Here is a 24,550-nt window from a genome sequence, read left to right on the forward strand (position 1 = left end):
TAAGGTCAGATGTTTAAGGAACATGAATATACGTGAAAGTGCTGCTGTGATAATGGGTAGAGCCAGCAAAGGGAAGAAGAAAACATTTCCAGGCTATGCGCAGGACCCAGCTGAGATGGAGCCCACTGGCTGAAGTGCCAGCTTAGTGTCTGTGCGGAGTCCTGTGGGAGGTCAGTGTGATACCAGAGTCGCTTGGCAATGTGAGATCAGGGAAGATTCAGCAGGGGCAACATCTAGGCTTGGTTTCAAAGACCACAGAGATTTAAAAAAAAAAAAAGGAAAGGAAGGTCATCCTAGGCAGAAGAAATAGTGTAAGCAGAAGCACAAGATAAATGCAAGGTCCCTGAGGAGGGAAGAGAATTGGCACGCAGAGGCCCAGGTGGAAAGTACCTGAGAGGCATCATTTGGAAACAAGAGCTCTGGAGAAGACTCGGAATAAACATGAGTATTTTGTAAGTAGCCATCCTCTAGGTCAGTGGTTCTCGATGGGGGGAGATTCTATCCCTCAGGGGTACATTTTGGCAATGTCACAACCAGGGTTGTTGTTGTTGGAGCTACTGGTATCTTCTGGGTATATTGCTAAATATCCTGTAACACACATGCCAGTCCACAGAACAAAGAATGATCTAGTCCAAAATGTCAACAGTACTGAGGTCAAGAAACCATGATCTAAGTCAAGTTGTCAAAAGGTTGCTGAATGAGTACAGTTAAATTTTACTACATCTAAGCCTCATATGTTGTCATGATTTCAGTTAGATTAAATGTTCTGCTGAGCAGGCTGTCCAACATAGTTCAGACAGAGCTGTAACTTGCTGAGACTTAAGATGTTAGAGTAAGAAGCATCAGTTGGCTCCAAAGCCACCTGGAGAACTCTGATATATGGTCAGGCAGTAAGCATTTCTTGTCAAAGACCTGGAACTGACAGACAACCAAGTGAATAGTACAGTAACTATGGAGGCAAAGAAAGTCCATTGAATTTACCAAAAATTCTAAAATTCACAACTAAAACACAAACAGAAAAGGGTGAGAACTACTTCACTAGTGGTAGGTGCAATCATGAAAAGGAAGAGATCAATCAAAACTCTGGATCTCAAAACAGGACATGGCTTTGCAGTATCAAACCAATCAGATACTTATTAAAAGTAAAAATGCCTGGGCCCTGCAAGGATGTGTTTTTGAAAGCTACCCTCCTGATTCTGACATATAGTCAGGTTTGAAAAGTACTGGACTAAGTTAACAAAGAGAACTAAGTATGAAACTTTGAAAAAGCCAACACTATGGGATGGAGAGAATGGGAAGTAAGCTTCCCAGAATAATCTATTTTAGGTTGAGGCTCACTTGAGGAAAAGACGCTCAATAACCAGGAATGGCTTTGGAGGCCTTTATTTCTAGGTCCCAAGGGGTTACGAGGGACTGACAGGAAGACAGAGATTTTCGAAATACTTGGCTTCTTCCTGGTCATTATGGTGTCAAAAAAATCTGTGCAGGTAAACACACTTTTTAAAAGCAGGTAATATGTTGAATGCAAAACAAACTCTGCTCTGTAAACTTGTACCTAAAGCACAATAAAAAAAAAAGTAAATAAATTAAAGCAGGTAACAGCTGGTTATCCCTTATAATGCATTCAACCAATTATTTTCCTGATTTATACCTGTATCTACATTTGCATTAGGCATTATGTTTTTAGACTGTTAAATGACTGCGAGTGACACTAAATTGATCATTATATAATTTAACTTTCTTAGGACAGTATCTTTTCAGTTTCATAGATTTTCCTTTACATATACACTAGAATGACTTGACTTTCAGAATCTTGATTTTTCTATTTCAGTATATAGCATTATTCTTAGGTTACAGGATTTTAAAAAGACAAATTTTCCTTGGCTCAAAACAGATTACTTGGTGAGCAAATAGCATCAGAAGGCTTATGGTCATAACTACTAACAATTATTTTCTCATTTTAGGCACTATGCCACCAGAGCTCCTATTATAAGGGCAGAGTTGTAGTCAGTGTGTTTTAAAGAGAAGAGGGGGGAAGAAAGAAGAAGTATCTTTGACTTTACATTTCTCAGCAGGTAATTTATACTTTTCTAATTGACATTCAGCATCATTGACTTAATATTTCACATTCCCCAGAGGCTGCAGAAATTAACATGCTTACGAAGAAAATGTGCCTTTTAATTGCGCCGAAGTACAGGCCATCATTCTCCTTTTGGAGGGAGGTACGTGACACTATATAAGAAACACTGACAGGAAGGCGGACCAGGGTGAACACTGGCTCTGCCATTTCTGAATTGTGTGACCCTGGGAAATGACTTTGGCTTCATTATCCTTCATTGTACCGAGGAGATAAAAATACTTACACACTTAGGACAGCTGAGAGGATTATAGGAGACAGCAAATGTAAACTGCACAGAGTATCTGACCTCAAGCAGGCATGCAGCAAATAGCAGTGCTTCCCATTTGGTATAATCTCAGTTCAGAAAAAGACTTAATCCAAATCCCTAGTATCCACAGTCAAGTGAACACTGCTGAGGTTTTACTGGAGGGCCTAGTGATGTACTCTGATGGAAGATGGAGATGAATAATGTGGCTGTTTTTTAAACCCAAAATCATCACAAATAAAACTCAACCTTAATGTCTTATGCCACAGATGAGTTTAGAGTTGGACATGTGTTTTCCATAACTAGAAAAGATTTGTGAGATCTGCTCTTGGGGCAGCACTGCTCACTGTAATTTCCCACTTCAGCAATGTGCATTAAACCCGACTGTCAGACAGGCACTGTGCTAGGTGGCTCTCAAAGGCAAGTGGGATACCTATTCTGAGTGGGTTCTCTGCATGGGAGACATACAGGCCACATCAGCAACATTCTTATTTAAACAAAGTTGACATACTTGCAGGGGAGAATTCGGACAACATCATTCTGCTTATAGCTTTCTATGCAGACTGCACAATGATCAAAGTCAGGGTCTGTTTCCTGAAAAGAAAAGCAGAGAAACAAGTCATGCTAAAAGTATACAAACAGAGGAGATACAATTCAGCTAAGAATTTTCCTGTGGCAACTACTATAAGCAAGTGATTGTAAAATGAAAGGTTATTAAAAAAAATGTAGTAAGTTATCAAGTGCTATCAATATATTGACCCAAATTATGACATTATCTGTTTTGGTTATCTAGTGCTGTTCTAACAGAAAACACCACAAGTAAATGGCTTTAACAAACAGGGATTTATTCTATTACAGTTTAGGAGGCTAGAAATCTGAGTACAAAGTGCCAGCTCTAGGGGCTGGGAGAAGGCCCCTTGACCTTGGGCTTCAGCTCTGCCTCTTGCTCCCGGTCCACTGGAGTTGGAGGTATCATTTTTTGTTTTAAATTTTTACTGTGATTTGGGTGAAAGTTTACAGAGCAAATTCATTTTCCATACAGCAGGTTACATACACTGTCTCATGACACTGACTGCAATTTCCCACAATGCAACAGCTCCTCTCCCACTTCCTCCCCGTAGCTACCTCTTCCTTGTGTCCTTCCCTCCCATGCACTCTTGCCCCCCTGAACTGTCTTCCTATGCATTACATTGCCCTTCTATTCCCCCAAGATTGATCTACCTAATATAAATGTTCAGCTCATGTGCCTGTCTTTTGTTTGGCTGGAAGCCACAGGAGTGGGTTCAATTTCAGACCTGAAAGGCAGCTAGGGGCCATAGTCTTAGGGGTTCCACCAGGCTCTATCAGACCAGCAAACGTGGTCCCTTTTTTTTTTTTTTAAATGATTTTGAGTTTTGTTCCACATTGTTCTTCCACTCTATCCAGGATCTCCTACAAAGATCCCTGGAGGTGTCTCTTAACTCAGGCAGCTGCTGACTGCTGAGGCTGACAAATCCAAGGCTGAAAAGTAAAACGGCACAGTTCCAGGATTATCAAACAACATGGCAGGCCACTGATATGAAGACTCAGCCAACTGCAGGATCCCGATGTGCCAGAAAGTTCAGAGATCTTTCTCAGAGTGTCTTCTTATATACTGGAAGCAGACCACATCCCTAAAGCAGCTACTCAGCTGCTCACAGTAGATTCTACCACTGAGTTGATTAGCAGTCTCATCATGGGGAATAACTACATCGTCAAAACCAGGCTCAGCCAAGTTGACACACAACCTTAACTACCACAATATCTAAGCCAATCTACTTTGTTTTTAAACTATGTTGTGACAATTAATGTAAAATCTGTTTATGAAATGTCTTAAAACAACTCAGATTTCCAGATTTCTTCAAGATCCAAACCAGCAATAACCTTGCATCATCCTTTTATCCTCTCTCCACCATTCTTGCAAAACAGCTGGCAGAAAATTCTAGCCATTAAAGCAATGATCAGTCATCTCAATTTTTAGACATTTTTCATATACTCACAATCATGTTACAATTTTCTTCCAGTTTCTGGAAAAGCCCCAGCCTAAAGCATATCATTAACAAATCCTTTCACTGTGTTCAGCCAGAGCTTTCTTATTATGCTTTTCTAAATGCAAATTTATTTCACACACAAAAAAAGCAAACTTGTAATACTGCCACAGAGCTGGATCTCCATCATTGCATTCTGTAGCTATTTTACACTCAATTCCATGTAACTACCTGTTATGTTCTAAGAACTACAGAAATAAAATTGGATAAGACACTCACAGGTCACACTGCTAAGTAACAGGCAGATTGTTGTTAAAAGGCCTCATCAAGTGGCTCAGACAGTAAAGGGTACAGAAGATGAGAATTAGACAAGACATCCTGAGTGGCTGCAGAGAAAAACATCGAGTTGTATCTTAGAGGACAGATGGGATTTGGACGAGAAGAGAGTGAGAGGCTATTCTAAGCAGGTGGAAGGCAAGAGGTGGAGATGATGTGGCAAAGTAACCAGTCAACAGACTAGCTGCACTGCTGGGGGAATAGGTGCTAAAGTGCTTGAAGGAAACTGACATGATAAAAGCAGTTATCTCAGGAGATTAAACTGATATATACAAAATGGCTGAGGATGGCAAGAATGGCTGCAAGGAGTCTGTGCATGAGCTTCTAGGGTTAAATGATTCTGGACCACAGGAGTGACAGAAGGCAATGGAGAGGCTGGGGTGGAAATGACAATTTTATTGGAGAAGATCTAGTAATCAACTAGAGTCATAAAAAAAGAGAAGTAAACCTCAAGTATGTATTGGAGATTTTTAAGAACGACAGAAAAGGTGGTTAGAGAGGGTGACCTGGTAAAAGATGCTAAGCTGGGTTTTGAACATCTCGAGTGTGGGGTAACATCTAAGAAATGCCTAGAGAACCCCCTAAGAAGACTGACTGAAGATGAACATAGAGGTGACGGCTCAAGTCAAGAGGCAGGCTGCAGAGAGAGGAGGAGAGGACTAAGGATGGAATCCTTGGTAAGAGAGTAAGTTGAGGAAATCTAGCCCCAAAGAAAAGGATAAAGGAGAAGAACTAAGGAATAGTAAGAACAGAAAATCAACCTTGGTTCATAGTAAGAAGTTTAATAATACTAACTGAAAAATGAGCCCAGTTAAATACGTTATTTTGTTCCAAGCATTACTTAACAGAGAGAAAGAATGAAATTTCTTTGGAATTCCAGAACATTTGATTGTGCTCGTCAGGAACCTGTACATAGATCAGGAGGCTGTTGTTCAAAAAGAACAAGGAGATATAACATATACTATACTAGCTTTGCTGGTTGCCTAGAGAAATGACATCTGGTCACCTAGCATGGCAATATGAGGCACACACAGGAATTCCAAATGGCTTAATTTTAATAACTCTGATTATTTATATTCCTTTACAAAATCTTTTGAGTTAGTTTCTTTTAGCTAATAGCATCATATAAATCTTAGCAAAAAGTATTCAAGTGTCATTGAAGGATTCCTTTTTCAATTCTGAAACTAAGGAAAGAAAATGTATCAGACTATCTAAAAACAAAGGCAAGAAACAAGGTGAGCCCTGTGACTGTGCTAATTTACTGTCTGGCAAGACTTTCTAGGCCACTGTAGTACAGAGAAGGGGAGGGTCAATCAGTCCAGTGTTCTGAGTAAGTTAAGAAGACAGAGTTTGGCTTTCAGAGATATCAAGACAGCTGCAATTTGCAGGAAAAAATACTGAAGGTGACAGAGCTTCACAGAGAGAAACTTCAGAGGCTTACAGAGAAGTCTTCAGTTTTTGAGTACTGATCTGCACATGCCTGGGAGTAAACTATCCAAGGTCAAGGAAAGAACCACTGGAAAGGAGTAGGTGGAACAAGACCCAGAGCTTACAAAGGGCTGAATATAGTTCATGTTCTAAGAAGCCAGAGTGGACAGGCTTCTTAATGAAAGGGGCATTGAAAAGAGAATGGAGTCCTCAAAAAATTATTACTTTGGTAGCAGGGGCAAATTAGCCATAGACTAAAGCCTTCTCTCCAGAACTGGTCTGTCAGTTTGTCATACTATGGAGGCTCACGTGTTGTTGTGAGGCTGGTATTGAAATGCCACCGGTATTTCAAATACCAGCAGGGTCATGCATGATGCCCATGTTTTAGCAGAGCTTTCAGATGAAAACAGATGGGGAAGAAGGAAAGGGAATCCACTGCTCAAAGAACTGGACAGTGAAAACCTTATGAGTAGCCCTGAAACAATGTCTGATATAATGCTGGAAGATGAGCCCCTCAAATCAGAAGGCACTTAAAATACAATTGGGGAAGAGCTGTCTCCTCAGAGTACAGCAGACCTTAATGATGTGGATCGAGTAAAGCTTTCAGTACCTCCATCTGCTGATGTGGTACAACTCAAAATAAGAAGAAACAGCTGCAAACATCTATTAATAATCGGAACATGGAATGTACGAAGTATAAATCCAGGAAAACTGGAAGTCATCAAAAATGAAATGGAATGTATAAATATCGATATCCTAGGCATTAGTGAGCTGAAATGGACTGGATTTGGCCATCTGGGGTGAGACAACCATATGCTCTACTATGACAGGAATGACAAACTGAAGAGGAATGGCATGGCATTCATCATCACAAAGAATGTTATAAGATCTATCCTGAAGTACAATGCTATCAGTGATAGGATAATATCCATACCCCTACAAAGAAGACCCATTAATACTACTATTATTAAAATTTATGCACCAATCACCAAAGTCAAAGATGAGGAAACTGAAAATTTTTACTGCAGACACTCACTCGGCTATGCCACAAGAATTGGAAGACAGATAGCTAGCCAACCGACAGGAAGAGATCCTTATTTGTACCTCTTCCAAAGACAGGTGATCCCACAGAAGTGTGGAAATTACTGAACAATATCATTAATATCACATGCAAGTAAAATCTTACTGAAGATAATTAAAAAACAGCTACAGCAGTATATTGGCAGAGAGCTTCCGGAAATGCAAGCTGGATTCAGAAGAGGATGTGGAATGAGGACTATCAATGCTGATGTCAGATGGATCTTGGCTGAAAGCAAAGAAAACCAGGAAGATGTTTACTTGTATTTTACTGACTATGCAAAAGTATTTAATTGTTTGGATCATAACAAATTATGGATAACATTGAGAAGAATGGGAATTCCAGAACATTTGATTGTGCTCACCAGGAACCTGTACATAGATCAGGAGGCTGTTGTTCAGAAATAACAAGGAGATATGACATGGTTCAAAATCAAGAAGGGAGTGTGTCAGGGTTGCATGCTTTTACTATATGTACTCTGTCTGTATGCTCAACAAATAATCTGAGAAGCTGAACTACATGAAGAAGAACGTGGCATCAAGATTGGAGGAAGGCTCATTAACAACCTGTGATATGCAGACAAAACAACTTTGCTGAAAATGAAGATGACTTGAAGAATTTACTGATTAAGATTAAAGATTTCAGTCTGCAGTATGGATTACATCTTAACATAAAGAAACAAAAATCCTCACAACTGGTCCAATGGGCAGCATCATAATAAATGGAGAAGGCTGAAGTTGTGAAAGAGTTCGTATTACCTGGTTCCACAATCAACACCAATGGAAGCAACAGTCAAGACATCAAACAACGTACTGGACTAGGCAAATCTGCTGTAAAACATCTCTTTCAAGTGCTGAACAGCAAAGATGTCTCCATGAAGACTAAAGTGTGCCTAACTCAAGCCATGGTATTTTCAATTGCCTCATATGCATGTGAGAGCTGGAAAATGAATAAGGAAGACCAAAGAAGAGTTGATGCTTTTGAGTTGTGGGGTTGGTGAAGAATACTCAAAGTACCATGGACTGCCAAAAGAATGAAAAAAATCTGTCCTGGAAGAAGTACAGCTAGAATGCTCCTTGAAAGCGAGAATGGACAGACTTCCTCTCACATACTTTGGTCATGTTGTCAGAAGGGACCATTCTCTGGAGAAGGATATCATGCTTGGTAAAGTGGAGGGTCAACAAGAAAGGGGAAGGCCCTCAATGAGATCGATTGGCACAGTGGCTGCAAAGATGGGTTCAGGTATAGCAAGGACTGTGAGGCTGGCAAGGACCAGGAAGTATTTGATTCTTTTGTACAAAGGGTCTCTTTGATTTGGAGCCAATTTGATGGCCCCTAACAACAAAGCCTTCTCTGCAGCAAAGCCTAAAAGAAGCCTCAGCTGACCTAAGTAACTTAACTGTGTCCCAGAAGAAAGCCCAAAAGTGTATAATGGCATTAAAAATATACAGTACCCTAAACATGTAAAATTTAGTGCCCAGCAAGCAATAAAAATTTACCAGGCATGCAAAAGCAGTAGGAAAATATAATCCATAACCAGTAGAAAAATCAATCAGCAGAAACAGACCCAGAAATGACAGATTATGTAATTAGCAGATAAAGACACTGAAACTATTATAAATATACTCTATATGTTCAAGAAATTAGAGGAAAAACGTGATCATGACAAGGAGAGAAATGTGAAATATAAAACACCAAACTCTAACCTTAAGAGATGAAACAATACAGTATCTAAAATGAAAAAACACAATCAATGGCATTAACAGCACATCAGAAATGTAGGTAAAGAAATTTGATGTTTCAGTACATTTCTAGTGCTCTTCATTTGTGAAGATCCGGATTTCCATCTGGCATCACTTTCCTTCTTGTAGTGCAAGTCTACTGGAGATATCTCCACTTTTGTTTATCTGAAAATATTTTTATTTCTCCTTCATATTTGGAAGATATTATTGCTGGGTATAGAGTTCTAAGATGACATTTTTCTTTCAATATAGTGGCCAGAACAGGTAAGGAGGGCGGGAGACAGCACCAAATGCAGCAGGAAACAGCAGCAGACAGGACTGGTGGCCAGAACAGGTGAGGAGTGAGGGGACAACCCCTAAGGCGGCAGGGCGCAGTGGCAGACAGGGTCAGCGGCTGGAACAGGTAAGGAGGGCAGGGGACAGCTCCCAAGATGGCAGGCAGCAGTGGCAGACAAGGCTAGCAGAAACAGGTAGGGGGAAGCCCAGGAAGTGAGCGGAGTGGATGGAATGCTAAGGGAGATGAACTTGTCTGTTGGTTTGTCATACTGCGGTGGCTTGCGTGTTGCTATGAGACTGGAGGCTGTGCCAACAGGGGTGCCCATAGTGGACCAGTTTTAGTGGAGCTTCCAAACAGAGACAGACTCAGAAAAGGGAAGAGGCCATCCACTTCTCAAAGAATTGGCCAGTGAAAACCTTACGAATAGTAGTGAAACACTGTCTAATATATTAACTGGAAAATTTTATGAATAGCTCTGAAACACTGACCAATACAGTGCTGGGAGATGAGCCCCTCAGGTTGGAAGGCACTCAAAATATGACCAGGAAAGAGCTTCCTCATCAGGGTAGAGCCTATCTTAATGATATGGATAAAGTAGAACTTTTGGGGCCTCCATTTGCTGACATGGCACAACTCAATATGAGAAGAAACAGCTGCAAACATCCATTAATTGGAACATGGAATGTATGAAGTATGAATCTAGGAAAATTGGAAGTTTTTCCTGCCAGATCACTGCCTGAGGCAGGCCACGGAAGACACTGCTGAATGTTCTCAGGAACTTCTCCAACCACCCGTCATTGCTGCTAGACCTATAACTAAGTTAAATCCAAGCGAGCCCCAAAAGGTGAAATACAAAGTTTGACTGAGGAAGTGGTATGCTACACCCAAAAAGACCTACTTGATTTTGCTAACATGTACAGACAGAAATCTGGAGAATATGTATGGGAATGGCTATTGAGGGTGTGGGATAATGGTGCAAGGAAAGTAACACTGGGATCAGTCTGAGTTTATTGATTTAGGCCCAATAAGTATGGATTCTTCATTCAGTGTTTCAGCTTGAGAGGTTAGGAAAGGATCTAATAGTTTATTTGGTTGGCTTACTGAAGCATGCATTATGCAGTGGCTCACCTTAAGTCAAGTTGAAGTACCAGATGTGCCTTGGCATAATGTAGAAGAAGATATCCAGAGGCTTAGGGAAACTCGCCTGTTAGAGTGGATTTATCAGATTAGACCCCTAGGCCCAGAAATGGATAGTCCAGAGGACACATTTTTTACCAGTATGGTGAGGAATAAATTTGTGAAGTGAGCCCCAGCATCCTTGAAGACTGCTCTGATTGCTATTTTATGTAAGTTGGATTTGACAGTGGGAACTGCCCTAATTGAACTAAGACACTTAACTATGATGGGACTGATTGGACCCTGTGGTAGTAGGGGCCAAATGGCAGCAGTTAATCGACAAAGGCAGGGCAAGGGTGGTTACCATAATGGACAGCAGAGTCAGAACAGTAATCAGAAGTCTTACTCGTGTGGAATTACGGCACTGGCTACTTAGGCATGATGTTCCCAGTAGTGAATTACATGGCAAACCTACTAAATATTTACCTGATCTGTATAGACAGAAGAATTCTAGGTCACGTGAGCAGCAGCCTAGATTGAATCACCAGAATACAGTCATGGCCTCTCAATCAATTCCCAGACTTGAGTAAGTTTACACACCCACAACCCCTTGAATGAAGGGGAAGCTGGGTCCCTTTGAGGAAGGACCCCACTACATTGCCAAAAATTTATAATGTCAATCTTTCTCTCAGCCTTCCCCAAAGGGATCTGAGGACTTTTACAAGAGTGACTGTTCACTGGAGAAAAGGAAATAATCAGACTTTTGGGGATTATTGGACACTGTCTCTGAACTGACACTAATTCCAGGAGACCCAAAGCATCATTGTGGCCCACCAGTCAGAGTGGGGGCATATGGAGGTCAAGTTATTGATGGAGTCTTAGCTAAGGTGTGTCTCACAGTGGGTCCCCAAATCCATCCTGTAGTGATTTTCCCAGTTCCAGAATGCATAATTGGAATAGATACACTGAGCAATTGGAAGAATTCCCACATTGGGTCCCTGACATGTGGAGTAAGGGCTATTATGGTAGGAGAACCCAAGTGGAAGCCATTAGAACTGCCTCTACCTACAAAAATAGTAAACCAAAAGCAATACTGCGTCCCTGGAGAGGTTGCAGAGATTACTGCCATAATCAAGGACTTGAAGGATACAGGGGTGGTGATTCTCATCACATCCCCATTTAATTCACCTATTTGGCCTATGTGAAAAACAGATGGATCTTGGAAAATTACAGTAGACTATCGTAAACTTAATCAGGTGGTGACTCCAATTGCAGCTGCTATTCCTTATGTGGTTTCACTGCTTGAGCAAATTAGTACATCTCCTGGCACTTGGTATGCAGCCATTGATCTGGCCAATGCTTTTTCTCAATACCAATTTCAAAGGACCATCAGAAGCAGCTTGCCTTCAGCTAGCAAGGCCAATAATATACTGTCACAGTGCTTCCTCAGGGGTTTATCAACTCCCCAGCACTATGACATAATTTAGTCCATAGGGATCTTGATGGCCTTTCCCTTCCACAAGACATCACACTGGTCCATTATATTGATGACATTATGCTGATTGGGCCTAGTAAGGAACAAGTATCGATGACTCTAGACTTATTGGTGAGACATATGCGTGCTACAGGGAAATTACTCAACAAAAATTCAGGCACCTTCTCACCTCAGTGAAATTTCTAGGGGTCCAATTGTGTGGGGCATATTGAGATATTCCTACTAAAGTGAAGGATAAGTTATCATATCTGGCTTCCCCCACAACTAAAAAGGAGGCACACTGTCTTTTGGAGGCATTTGGGTGTGTTGCTTTGGCCTATTTATCAAGTGACTTGGAAAGCTGCTAGCTTTGAGAGGGCCCAGAATAATAGAAGGCTCTGAAACAGGTTCAGGCTGCCATGCCAGCTGCTCTGCCACTTGGGCCATAAGATCCGGCTGATCCAATGGTGCTTTGAAGGGTCTGTAGTAGATAAGAGATGCTGTTTGGAGTCTTTGGCAGGTCCCTATTGGTCAATCGCAAAACAGACCCTTGGGATTTTGGACCAAAGCCCAGCCATCTTCTGCAGATAAGTACTCTCCTTTTGAAAAACAGCTTTTGGCTTGTAACTGGACTTTAGTAGACACTGAACGCCTAACCATGAGCCACCAAGTAACCATGAGGCCTGAGCTGCCCATCAAGAACTGGGTGTTGTCTGACCCCCAGAGTCATAAAGTTGGACGAGCACAGCAGCACTTCATCATTAAATGGAAGTGGTATATCAGAGATCAGACTTGAGCAAGACCTGAAGGCACAAGTAAGTTGCATGAGGAAGTGACCCAAATGCCCATGGTCTCCACTCCAGTCACGTTACCTTCCGTCTCCCAGTCTGTACCTATGGCCTCATGGGGAGTACCTTATGATCAACTGACTGAGGAAGAGAAAACTAATACCTGGTTTACAGATGGTTCTGCACTACATGCAGGCACCACTTGAAAATGGATAGTAGCAGCACTGCAGCCCCTTTCTGGGACTTCCCTGAAGGACAGTGGTGAAGAGAAATCCTCCCAATGGGCAGAACTTTGAGCCGTGCTTATGGCTGTTCACTTTGCAAGGAAACAAGCAATGGCCAGATGTACGACTGTATAAGGATTCATGGGCTGTGGCTAATGGCTTGGCCAGATGATCTGGGACTCGGAAGGAGAATGATTGGAAGACTGGTGACAAGGATGTATGGGGAAGAGGTATGTGGATAGATCTCTCTGAATGGGCCAAAGGAGTGAAGATATTTGTGTCTCATGTGAATCCCCACCAGAAGGTGACCTCGGTAGAGGAGGACTTTATAATCAGGTGGATAGGATGACACGTTCAGTGGAAACCAGTCATCCTTTTCCCCCCCCAGCTATTCCTGTCATTGCTCAATGGGCTCATGAACAAAGTGGCCATGGTGGCAGGGATGCAGGTTATGCATGGGCTCAGCAACATGGACTTCCACCACTTACCAAAGCTGATTTGGCTACCGCTACTGCTGAGTGCCCAATCTGCAGCAGAGACCAACACTGAGTCCACGATATGGAACCATTCCTCAGGGTGATCAGCCAGCAACGTGGTGGCAGGCTGACTACATTGGACCACTTCCATCATGGAAAGGACAGTATTTTGTTCTTACTGGAATAGATAATTATTCTGAATATGGATTCACCTTCTCTGCACACAATGCTTCTGCCCAAACTACCATCTGGGGACTTACAGAATGCCTTATCCACCATCATGGTATTCCACACAGCACTGCTTCAGATCAAGGGACTCACTTCACAGCAAAGTGTGGTTATGGGCCTGTATTCATGGAAGCTACTGGTCTTACCATGTTCCCAGAGGAGTCAGCAGCAGGGATCCAGGTAAGGAGAGGGAACCTAGGTCATGCCCCTAAGCGGCAAGGCGGGAAAGCACATGAAAGGAAAGAAAAAGGCCAGGGGAACTGGGACCGAGTGAGGAGTCAGTGGCAGGAATCCAGATAAGGGAAGGGAACCCAGGTTGTGCCCCACAAGTGATAAGGTGGGAAAGTGGGGGAAAGGAGAGAAAAAGGTCAGGGGGACTGGGATAGAGTGAAGAGTCAGCTGCAGGGATCCAGGTGAGGGAAGGGAACCCAGGTTGTGCCCCACAAGTGAAAAGGCGGGAAAGTGGGGGAAAGGAGACAAAAGGCCAGGGGGACAGGGACAGAGCAAGGAGTCAGTGGCAGGGAGGGAACCCAGGCCACGCCCCACAAGAGGGAAGGCAGGAAAGTGGGGGAAAGGAGAGAAAAAGGCCAGGGGGACAGGGACAGAGCGAGGAGTCAGTGGCAGGGACCCAGGTAAGGGGAGGGAACCCAGGCCATGCCCCACAAGCGGCAAGGCAGGAAAGCGGAGGAAAGGAGACAAAAAGGCCAGGGGGACAGGGACAGAACGAGGAGTCAGTGGCAGGGATTTAGCTAAGGAGAGGGAACCCAGGCTACGCCCCACAAGAGGGAAGGCAGGAAAGTGGGGGAAAGGAGAAAAAAAGGCCAGGAGGACCAGGAGAGAGTGAGGTGGCAGCAGCAGGGATCCAGGTAAGGGGAGGGAACCCAGGCCACACCTCACAAGTGGCAGGTGGGAAAACAGAGGAAAGGAGAGAAAACGCCGTCGGGGGGGGGAAGAGGAGGGACAGAGCAAGGAGGCAGCAGCAGGGATCTAAGTAAGGGAAGGTTGGAGAGGTTTCAAACAGCTAAGGGAAACAAATTTGTTTTTGTTGGTTGCCTTGAGGCTGTGCCACCAGTATTTCAAACCCAGTGGGGTACACATGGTACACAGGTTTCAGAGTGGCTTACAGACTGAGACAGACTAGAAAGAAGGAAGAGGCCATCTACTTCTCAAAGAATTGGCCAAGGAAAACCTTATGAATAGCAGAGAAACACTGTCTGATAAATTGCTGCACAACTTTATGAATAGCCTGGAAACACTGTCCAATACAGAGCAGGAGGATAAGCCACTGAGGTAAGAAGGCTCTCAAAATATGATGGGGAAAGAGCTGCATCATCGGAGTAAAACCAGCCTTACTGATATGGATAAGGTAAAATTTTTGAAACCTCTATTTGCTGATGTGGCATGACTCAAACTGAGGAGAAACAGCTGCCAACATCCATTAATAATTGGACCATGGAATATACAAAGTATGAATCTAGGAAAATTGGAAGTTGTAAAAAATGAAATGGAATGCATAAAGATTAATATCCTAGGCATTAGTGAGCTGAAATGGATTGGTTTTGGCCATTTTGAATCAGACAACCATATGATCTACTATTCCGGGAATGACAAGGCATTCATCACCACAAAGGATGTTTCAAGATCTGTCCCAAAAGGTGTATAGTAGAGATGACAAGGGGCAAGGCTGTGGTCACTGCTTGGTCACAGCCAGCTACCCAGAGGGACCGAGCAGTTGAACCTGAGGGCTTGGGACCTCAGGGGACATCAATCTCAATTGGCATAACATACTATACAAAACATTGTTCCACCTCCTACTTTGGTGAGTAGCAACTGGGATCTTAAAAGCTAGCAAGCTGCCATCTAGATCCAATGATGGGTCTCTCCTTGTCCAGAGCAAAGAAGAATGAAGAAAACAAAAATTCGTGGAAACAGTCCTAGTGACTGGTACACCATCCGATCTGCAGCCTATACAGCTGAGACCAGAAGAACTAGATGTTACCCGGCTAGCACTATCATCCACTTGGAAGGGGATCTATGTAGGAGATCCTTGATAGAGAGGGAGAACAATGTGGAACAAAACTCAAAATCATTTGGAAAAAAAAAAAAAGGTGGGGATCAGGTTTGCTGGTACGATAGAACCTGGTGGAACCACTGAGACTATGGCCCCTAGCTGCCCTTCAGGTTTGGAATTGAACCCACACCTGTGGTTTCCAGCCAAACAAAAGACAGGCATATGAGTTCAATGTTTACCTCAGGTGGATACACTCCTTGGAGAGAACAATCATGGAAGAAAAAAGGGCTGCTTATGCACGGGGAGACAGCTCAGGGGGCAGGAGTGTATGGAGGGATGGACACTGGGAAGAGGTAACTATGGGGAGGAAATGGGAGGGGAGCTGTTGCATTGTGGTAAACTGTGGTCAATGACATGAGACAAAGTATATGTGAACTGCAGTATGGAAAGTGAATTTGCTCGGTAAATCTTCACCCAAATCACAATTAAAAAAAAAAAAAAAAAAAAAAATCTGTCCTGAAGTACAATTCTGCCGGTGATAGGATAATATCCATATGCCTACAAGGAAGACCAGTTAATATGAGTATTATTCAAACTTATACACCAACCACCAAAGCCTAAGAGGAGGAAATTGAAGATTTTTATCAACTTCTGCAGTCTGAAATTGACTGAACATGCAATCAGGATGTGTTAAATATCACTGGTGACTGGAATGCAAAAGTTGGAAACAAAAGAAGAATCACCAGTAGTTGGAAAATTTAGCCTTTGTGACAGCAGTGATTCTGGAAAATGCATGGTAGAATTTTGTAAGACCAATGACTTATTAATTGCAAATACTTGTCGAAATATTTTTTGACAACACAAACGGTGGCTCTACACGTGGACTTTGCCAGATGGAACACACAGGAATCAGATTGACTACATCTGTGGCAAGGGGCAATGGAAAAGCTCAATATCTTCAGCCAAAACAAGGCCAGGAGCCGACTGTGGAACATACCATCAACTGCTCATATACAAGTTCAACTTGAAGTTAAAGGCAATAAAACAAATCCATGAGAGCCAAAATATGATCTTGAATATATCACTCCTGAATTTAGAGACTAAGAATCGATTTGATGCATTGAACACGAATGACTGAAAACCAGAAGAATTGTGGGATGACATCAAGAACACCATACATGAAGAAAGCAAGAGATCACTAGAAAGATGAGAAAAGAAGAGAAGACCAAAATGGTTGACAAAAGACACTCTGAAACTTGTCCTTGAGTGGAAAGTAGCTAAAGCAAATGGAAGAAATGACAAGATGAAAGGACTGAACTGAAGATTTCAAAGAGCAGCTCGAGCAAAGCCAATTACTATAAGGAAATGTGCAAAAACTCAGAGTTAGAAAACCAAAAGGGAAGAACACGCTCGGCATTTCTCAAGCTGAAAGAACTGAGGAAAAAATTTAAGCCTCAAGTTGAAATACTGAAAGATTCAATGGGCAAAATATTGAATGATGCAGCAAATATCAAAAGAAGATGGAAAGAATACACAGAGTCACTGTACCAAAAAGAACTAGTAGATCTTCATCCATTTCAGGAAGTGGCATATGATCAAGAACCCATGGTACTGAAGGAGGAAGTCGAAGCTGCAATGAGGGAATTGGGAAGAACAAGTCTCCAGAAATTGACGGAATATCTACTGAGATATTTCAACAAACAAATGTCCCACTGGAGGCACTCACTCAGTTATGCCAAGGGATTTGGAAGACAGCTACCTGGCCAACTGACTAGAAGAGATCTATATTTGTACCCATTCCAAAGAAAGGTGATCCAACAGAATGTGGAAATTATCGAACGGTATCATTATATCGCATGCAAGTAGGATCTTACTGAAGATAATTAAAAAATGGCTGTAGCAGTATATTGACAGAGAACTTCCAGAGATGCAAGCTGGATTTAGAAGAGAATGTAGAACAATGGATATCATAGCTGCTGTCAGATGGATCTTGGCTCAAGGCAAAGAATACCAGAAAGATCTTTACTTGTGTTTTATTGACTATGCAAAGGCATTTGATTGCGTGGATCACAACAAATTGTGGATAACACTGAGAAGAAGAGAATTCCAGAACACTGAATTGTACTCATGAGGAGCCTGTACATAGACCAGGAGGCTGTCGTTTGAACAGAACAAGGGTACACTGCATGATTTAAAATCAAGAAGAGAATACATCAGGGTTGTATCCTTTCCCCATACTTATTCAGTCTATATGCTGAGCAAATAATCCGAGAAGCTGGACTACATGAAGAATGTGGCATCAAGACTGCAATACGCTGATGACACAACTTTGCTTGTGGAAAGTGAGGATGACTTGAGGCACTTGGAACATCCAGGTTCCAATGTTCATGTAATGTTAATTCCAAGAAAATGTAATTCATTTCCAGGATATTATAAATCAATAGGCTTTCAATTTAGCCTGCCATTTTTACACTGCTATACACTGCATTTACTGCAATGAAATAATATGCTTACAACCTAAGGATGTGTTTAATGTAAGAGTTTGTTTGAAATTTTCTGAAGTAAACTTTTTTTTCTATTATGAATTTCTATTTTTGTTTTACAAAAATCACTCTAAATTTGCTTACCATAAAGAGTACTACCTATAAATTCTAAGGACTGACTCTGGAATACAAAAGTACATTTATAACGTCCAAAGTGGAAACTCTGAGGAGAGACAGTGACAGAATCCGGGAGTGGCTCTGAAAGTTTAACAAGGGAACCAAGGAGAAAGGCAATGAGTGTTGTTGGGGAAAGGGGATATTTCTACAGCAGGAGATTGGCAAATTATGGCCTGCAGGTCAAATCTGCCTACTGTCTGTTTTTGTAAATAAAGTTATATTGGAACACAACTGTGTTCATTCATTTACATATAGTCAATGGCTGCTTTTGTGCCACAACAGCAGAGTTGAGTAGCTGAGACAGAGTCAATATGGCTTGCAAAGCTGAAAATATTTCCTATTTGCCCTTTGCAGAAGTTTACCAAATCCTGCTCTAGGGAAAAGGCAGTTTACACAGTGGAGGCTGAAGGAAGTTTGATATATACTGGGAGGATATAAGATTATGATCACAACAAAGATATTTTTCACAGGACAGACAGAACAGGTTCAGGGAAAGGAATACAAGGATCTAGGGCCAAAAGAGAATAATTAGAAAGTCTATATGTAAATAGGAGTTCTTGTGGCACAGTGCCTAAGGCACTTGACTGCTAACCAGAAGGCTGGCGGTTCAAACCTACCAGCCACTCCTCGGAAGGAAGATAGGGCAATCTACTTCCGTAGTGATACTGCCTCGGAAACCCAAGGAGGGGTCTCTATGAGTCAGGTCCGACTCAACAGCACATAACAACAATAACAACACTTCCATAAAGATTTACCACCTTGGAAACCCAACGGGGGGTCGCTATGAGTAGGAACTGACTTGATGGCAGTGAGTTTTTGTTTTTTATTTTACACATTAATACAGTGATGATACATTTTAGTGTTGTTAAAGAGGAGATATTAGGTCAAACTACTGCTATCAAACAAAATTGGATTGCTAACCTCAACTTATTTTTGGAGCTGGTAGTTATCCCTTTGTCCATGTTGTTCCTCTAGATTCCCTCATCGCATTCTTAAATGTCACTCACTCTTTAAGGACCAACTCAGATGCAAACTCTATAAGTCTACTCTGATACCCCACTATGTGTATCAGCTGGAAAACCTCTTTCCCTCAGCACTTCATCTGCTCTTTTTAACGGCCCCCATTATTCTGGACCTTCAGTATTACCTATGTATGTGTCTGTTTCTCCTTTCCCCTTAGACCAGATCATGAGTTCATCTGAGGCTGGCTCCCTGTGTAGCCTAGGACCTGACCACATCACATCTTGTTGCTCTCTGTGAATCAGTGCTCACATATACAGTGCACAGGGAGGGTATCAAGCTGACCAACGGCTCTGGCATGGCCAATGTATCTAACAGCACCTTCCATAGGGTGAATTCTGGATGGAGGAGTGAGCACCCTTCAGTGGGAGGCAGGGACAGAAAGAAGCCTAGGCAGTAGTTGCCATAGGATACCCTGACCTATATTCACTCCATACAAATTGTGAAGAGTCCTGTTGTTGTTAAGTGCTATCAAGTCGGATCTGACTCATAGCGACCCCTCCTTGGGTTTCTGAGGCAGTATCTCTATGGAAGTAGATTGCCCCATCTTCCTTCCGTGAAGAGTCCTGTAGTAAAAGGGAACATCAAGGACCCTGGAGATTTAAAACCAAGTTGAACAGTAGCTCTGCCACCTATACAAGCTACATATACTTGGGCAAGTTATTTAACCTCTTTGAGTCTCAGTTTCCTCATATAACAATAAGGACAGTAAGTCCTACCTTATAAAAGGTAGTTGAGAGGATTAAATAAGATGTAAACATCTAGCACAGCCTTAAAATCCCTTCTTCACAAATGAGAACACTGTACTACTTAATCTCTCTAAACTTCAGCCTCCCCTCTACAAAATGACAGTACTGCCATCTATTTTCTAGTGTTGCTGAAAAGACCAGTGGTAATAAATGTAAAGCATTAGCAAAGATTTTGGAAGAAAATAATAATTCTACTCTTACTGTACATATATTATTCACATTAAGTCTCGGCTAAGGCACTTGACTACTAACCAGAAGGCTGGTAGTTCAAACCCACAAGCCATTCCTCGGAAGGAAGGTTGGGCAATCTACTTCCATAGTGATACTGCCTCGGAAACCCAAGGAGGGGTCGCTATGAGTCAGGTCTGACTCGACAGCAAATAACAACATGATAAACTAGCACCCAGCAAAAAGAATACAGAAAAAATTCCAACCCAGATTCCACCACCTGCTCAAGGTTATATAACCTTTAGTAACTTAACTTTTCTGAGGCCTGAGTATTTTGTATAACGTGGGCATACTATTACTTCCGAAGGTTGTTACGAGGATTACAGATATGATGTGTAAGAGATACCACAGCTGAATAGGCACTGAGTCCCTCTCTTCCCTTTCCATATTATAAGAGCTCAATCACTGTGAATGCTAGAATTCAGGGGAGCTGGTGCTGTTGTACAGGAAGAAATACTGGGAATGGTTGAGGCCCATAGGATGAAGCCTGTTGGGTATAATCAAACAGATCCTCTTCCAAAAGCCACCCCCAGAGAAGTTTTCTGCTAAAAAAGGAAAAGAGAGATTGGACTTTGGGAAAAATATCACACTGGATGCGGCCCAATGGGAGATTGTTTCTGGGCAGAGTGCTGTGTAATTAGTTGTAATAGGAGGCCCAGTTCCCTGGATGGTGAGATGGCTCTTCCTTTGTCCTCTTTTCACAATGCCATTGCCACTCAGGCACTCTGTCATTCTCATTTTATTAACATTACTATTCTGCTCCGAAGAGCTCTGGTAGCATAGTGTCTAAGGCACCTGACTGCTAACCAGAGGCTGACAGTTCAAACCCACCAGCCAGCCACTCCTTGGAAGGAAGGTTGGGCAATCTACTTCCGCAGTGATACTGCCTTGGAAACCCAAGGAAGGGTCGCTATGAGTCGGGGCTGACTCGACGGCACATAACAACAACATTCTGCTCTGAGTAGCTTTCATTGTATGGCCTACAAGTACCAAAGTACAGTCAGCAAAGACCCACCCCAAGTATGGGAGCTGGGCATTTTGCCACAGATTTAAGGTAGAGAACAGTCATGGGGATCAGCTCAATACCAGTCTTCACAAACAGGAAGAGTCAGCCAGGTCACTCAATTTAACTGATTTCCTCTCTCCTAAGGCTAAGGAGGGGTACCACCATCTGAGCTGTCTGGAGCAATGCCTGAACCTAAGCCAGAAAAGGTGAGACTATTTGCTGTGTCACTGTCACTTGGACCAAAACTCAGTGGACAACTCTTGGCAGGTTTAGAAGGTATAAACTAGGAAGCTGTATTGGTTTTAATGAGGAAAGACTGCTTTGTGCTGGCCTGATGGACAGAATAAGATGGGTAGTTTACACTTCAGGGAAGTTCAAACTAATGTGGCAGCTGGAAGGTGACCAGAACAGGCAAGAGATGGAGAAGAATTTTGGAGAGCAAGAAAGCATCTATGTAAGTTATTACTCCTAATGGGTTAATGTGTGGCTGTTTTGATGCCATTTGTGTTTTCTGTAAGTGTTGTTACTTTATTCCCTCCTTATTGCACAATGAACTTCATTGAAAATCTACCTTCTAGAGCTGTGTCATGGAAAACTATACATGGTTGGTGCCAAGGCAATGGGAATAAAAATGACTATAGTCCAAAACAGCAGTGAAAAAAATCATTTGAAAGTCTTTCAGAGCTCTTTGCTAAAATCTTAGAGTTGAGGGTAGGACACGAGACAGTTCTGTTTTTATGCCTTTAGAGATGTAATTTTATTTTTCTTCACTCTAGATAACCTTGAAAATATTAAATGCAGGGTTTAACATTAAATTGCTACTTCATACTTACAGAGCAAGGCTCTACCGTAATTTGGGATTTGACTGGGGGGATTTTGGTTACAAGTCTCAGCTATAGCCTCTGTCACCGCCACAGTGATTCAGTCTCCCTAAGCCATCAGGTCCAACTTTGACAATTGTGAAGTGCTCTTTTTCCACACTGCTAAACTCACTATAAAGAGAGCACTTTGTTAACCAAAACTCCCATGAGAGGTGGGTTTTTAGTTCTCCTTTTAACTAGTGAAGAAACAAAACAAAAGGAGATATAGCAAAATCACAGGGTATATATGAAGAGAATGTACATCTCCTGGCTGTTTAATGCACAAACTGTCCCATTAGAATTCTTGTAAAATGTATGCTAAGTTTTAGCAGAAAAAACTCTATTGAAAAACACAGCTAAGGCAACTGTACACAGTCCAAAGATGCTAACATGAAAAGTGTTAAGACTCTAGGGAAGTTGGAGAACAATAAGGAGGGCTTCAAAACATCTGTAGCATAACTGGAGAAAAATAATGATCTAATAAACGAAACACAGAAGATTAGGGTATATTCTCTCCCACCAAAACCAAAACATTTTATTATTCTAAGATGTTGAAGTTATTTCATTACTATACCTTATCACCCTTTTTTACACGAAACACAGAAGATTAGGGTATATTCTCTCCCACCAAAACCAAAACATTTTATTATTCTAAGATGTTGAAGTTATTTCATTACTATACCTTATCACCCTTTTTTACTGTCCTGGTTGTCAATTTGCTGATGGCTTTCTTGGCTGCATCTCCAAGACGACGCTATAAAAATTGCAAAGAAAAACAGACATTAAATGTAAGATTGTGAATGATGCTCTTTATTTTTATATAATTAAGTTTATACATAAACTCTCTATTATCATTTTCCATGTCATACCATATAAGATTTTTAAAAAGCAATTAAAAAGTTAGAAAAGCTGGCAGTTGTTCCCAGTATTCAGTATTCTGGTTGAATAATTAAAAAGGTATGTAATGAAAAAGTCAGGTGTCATAATCACTGTTGCATTTTGTAGTTTATAAAAAACATTTGAAATATTACAGCATTAATAAAATCTACTTCCTGTACACTCCAAAGCTACCACCACTGTTCTAGCAGCTTTCCTACACTTTTGCTCCAAGGATGATCACTATAGATGCATAAACTCTTGCTTATTAAAGGACACTTCCCACACTCCTTTAAATTGCTTATCATATTATCAAGTGTGGGAGAAGAGACAGGGTGGAGAAAGCTCTGCCACTACTGATCACTTTGTGACCTTACGAAGGCATATTTACCACCTTCAAGCTGAATTAATCTGATATATCTAAGAGGATTAAATTAGGTTATCACCATAGCTGAATTTATCCAATATTCTGCCAGGTATTGCACTAGACACCAAGGACTTGAAGATGAAAAGGGCAGTGTAGTTCCAATTTTCAGCTGAACTGTGAAACAGTGTAAACACTTTTAATCTCATCTGTACAATAGAGCATATCCAGGGTGGTGTGGCAGCTAAAAGAAGGCAACCTAAAGTAGGCTGAAGGGTAGAGGAGGAATGTCAGCGAAGGCTGTTAGGAAATGATGCCTGAGCTAATAAGACTTGGGAAAAAGAGTGGAAAGGAGTGAGATGAGGACTGGCATAGGGACAGGAAGAGGACTGTGGAAAAGGGAAAAGTCTTAGTAAAGACAAATAGGTGTAAACTACAGAGATGTATGAAGGAAAGTATAGTTTAGTAACTAGGGTAAGCATATCATTTCCTGTTCAAATGACGAAGGCTTATGAAGCAAACAGGATCACTAATTACACTGGAACAACAGGTGCAAACCAAGACTGTCCAGGCACCAGATTCTAACCTGTGAGAAAAGGCAGAAGCTGAGGCTGAAGGAGTAGGTAGGAGTTAAAAATGGAGAGACACTCAATAGGATCCTGATGACAAAACAGATAAACTTAAGGGTAAATTGAAAATTTTAGCTGTTTGCACCACCCAGGGACACCGTATAAATGTACCACAATTTATATATTTTTTCACCTATTGATATGTTTCTATTTAAAATGAGAAACCATTATACACATATTAGAATGATTTAAATCTAGAACACTGATTAGATTTTACCTGATCACATCAAATGCTGGCCAGGATGTAAAGCAACAAAAATTTTCAAAATTCACTGCTGTTAGGAATGCAAAATGGTGCAGTCACTTTGGAATACAGTCTGGCAACTGCTTACAAAGCTAAACAAAGGCTTAACATATGATCCAGCAAACATGCTCCTAGAAATTTTCCCAAATGAAATGAAAACTTACGTTCATGTGAAATAGTGTTTATAGCAGTTTTATTCATAATTGCCAAAAACAGGAAGCAACCAAGAATCCCTTTAACAGGTTGCAGTGAATTGCTTGATGTGGCCCTTCTAGCCATTGTCCTCCATTCTGTGATGTTTTGTAAATCTCATTGTTGTTGTTGTTATGTGCCATGGAGTCGGCCC

The 24,550-nt window shown here is 41.6% G+C and overlaps 1 protein-coding gene across 1 annotated transcript in view; it reads right to left on the bottom strand.

Moving 5' to 3' along the window:
• Positions 1-24,550, bottom strand: part of RNF130 (ring finger protein 130) — a gene marked incomplete at its 5' end in the record, with an annotated part of 175,997 nt that overhangs the window by 12,336 nt on the left and 139,111 nt on the right. Inside the window, 2 exons of the mRNA XM_007953435.2 lie at positions 2,896-2,978; positions 22,774-22,845. Coding sequence (XP_007951626.2) covers positions 2,896-2,978; positions 22,774-22,845 — 155 coding nt within the window. The remainder of the gene's footprint in view (positions 1-2,895; positions 2,979-22,773; positions 22,846-24,550) is intronic.

This window comes from Orycteropus afer, unplaced genomic scaffold (genome assembly GCF_000298275.1).
Source record: "Orycteropus afer afer isolate SDZICR_OR568_19922 unplaced genomic scaffold, OryAfe1.0 scaffold00393, whole genome shotgun sequence".
In the NCBI taxonomy this organism is placed as follows: domain Eukaryota; kingdom Metazoa; phylum Chordata; class Mammalia; order Tubulidentata; family Orycteropodidae; genus Orycteropus; species Orycteropus afer.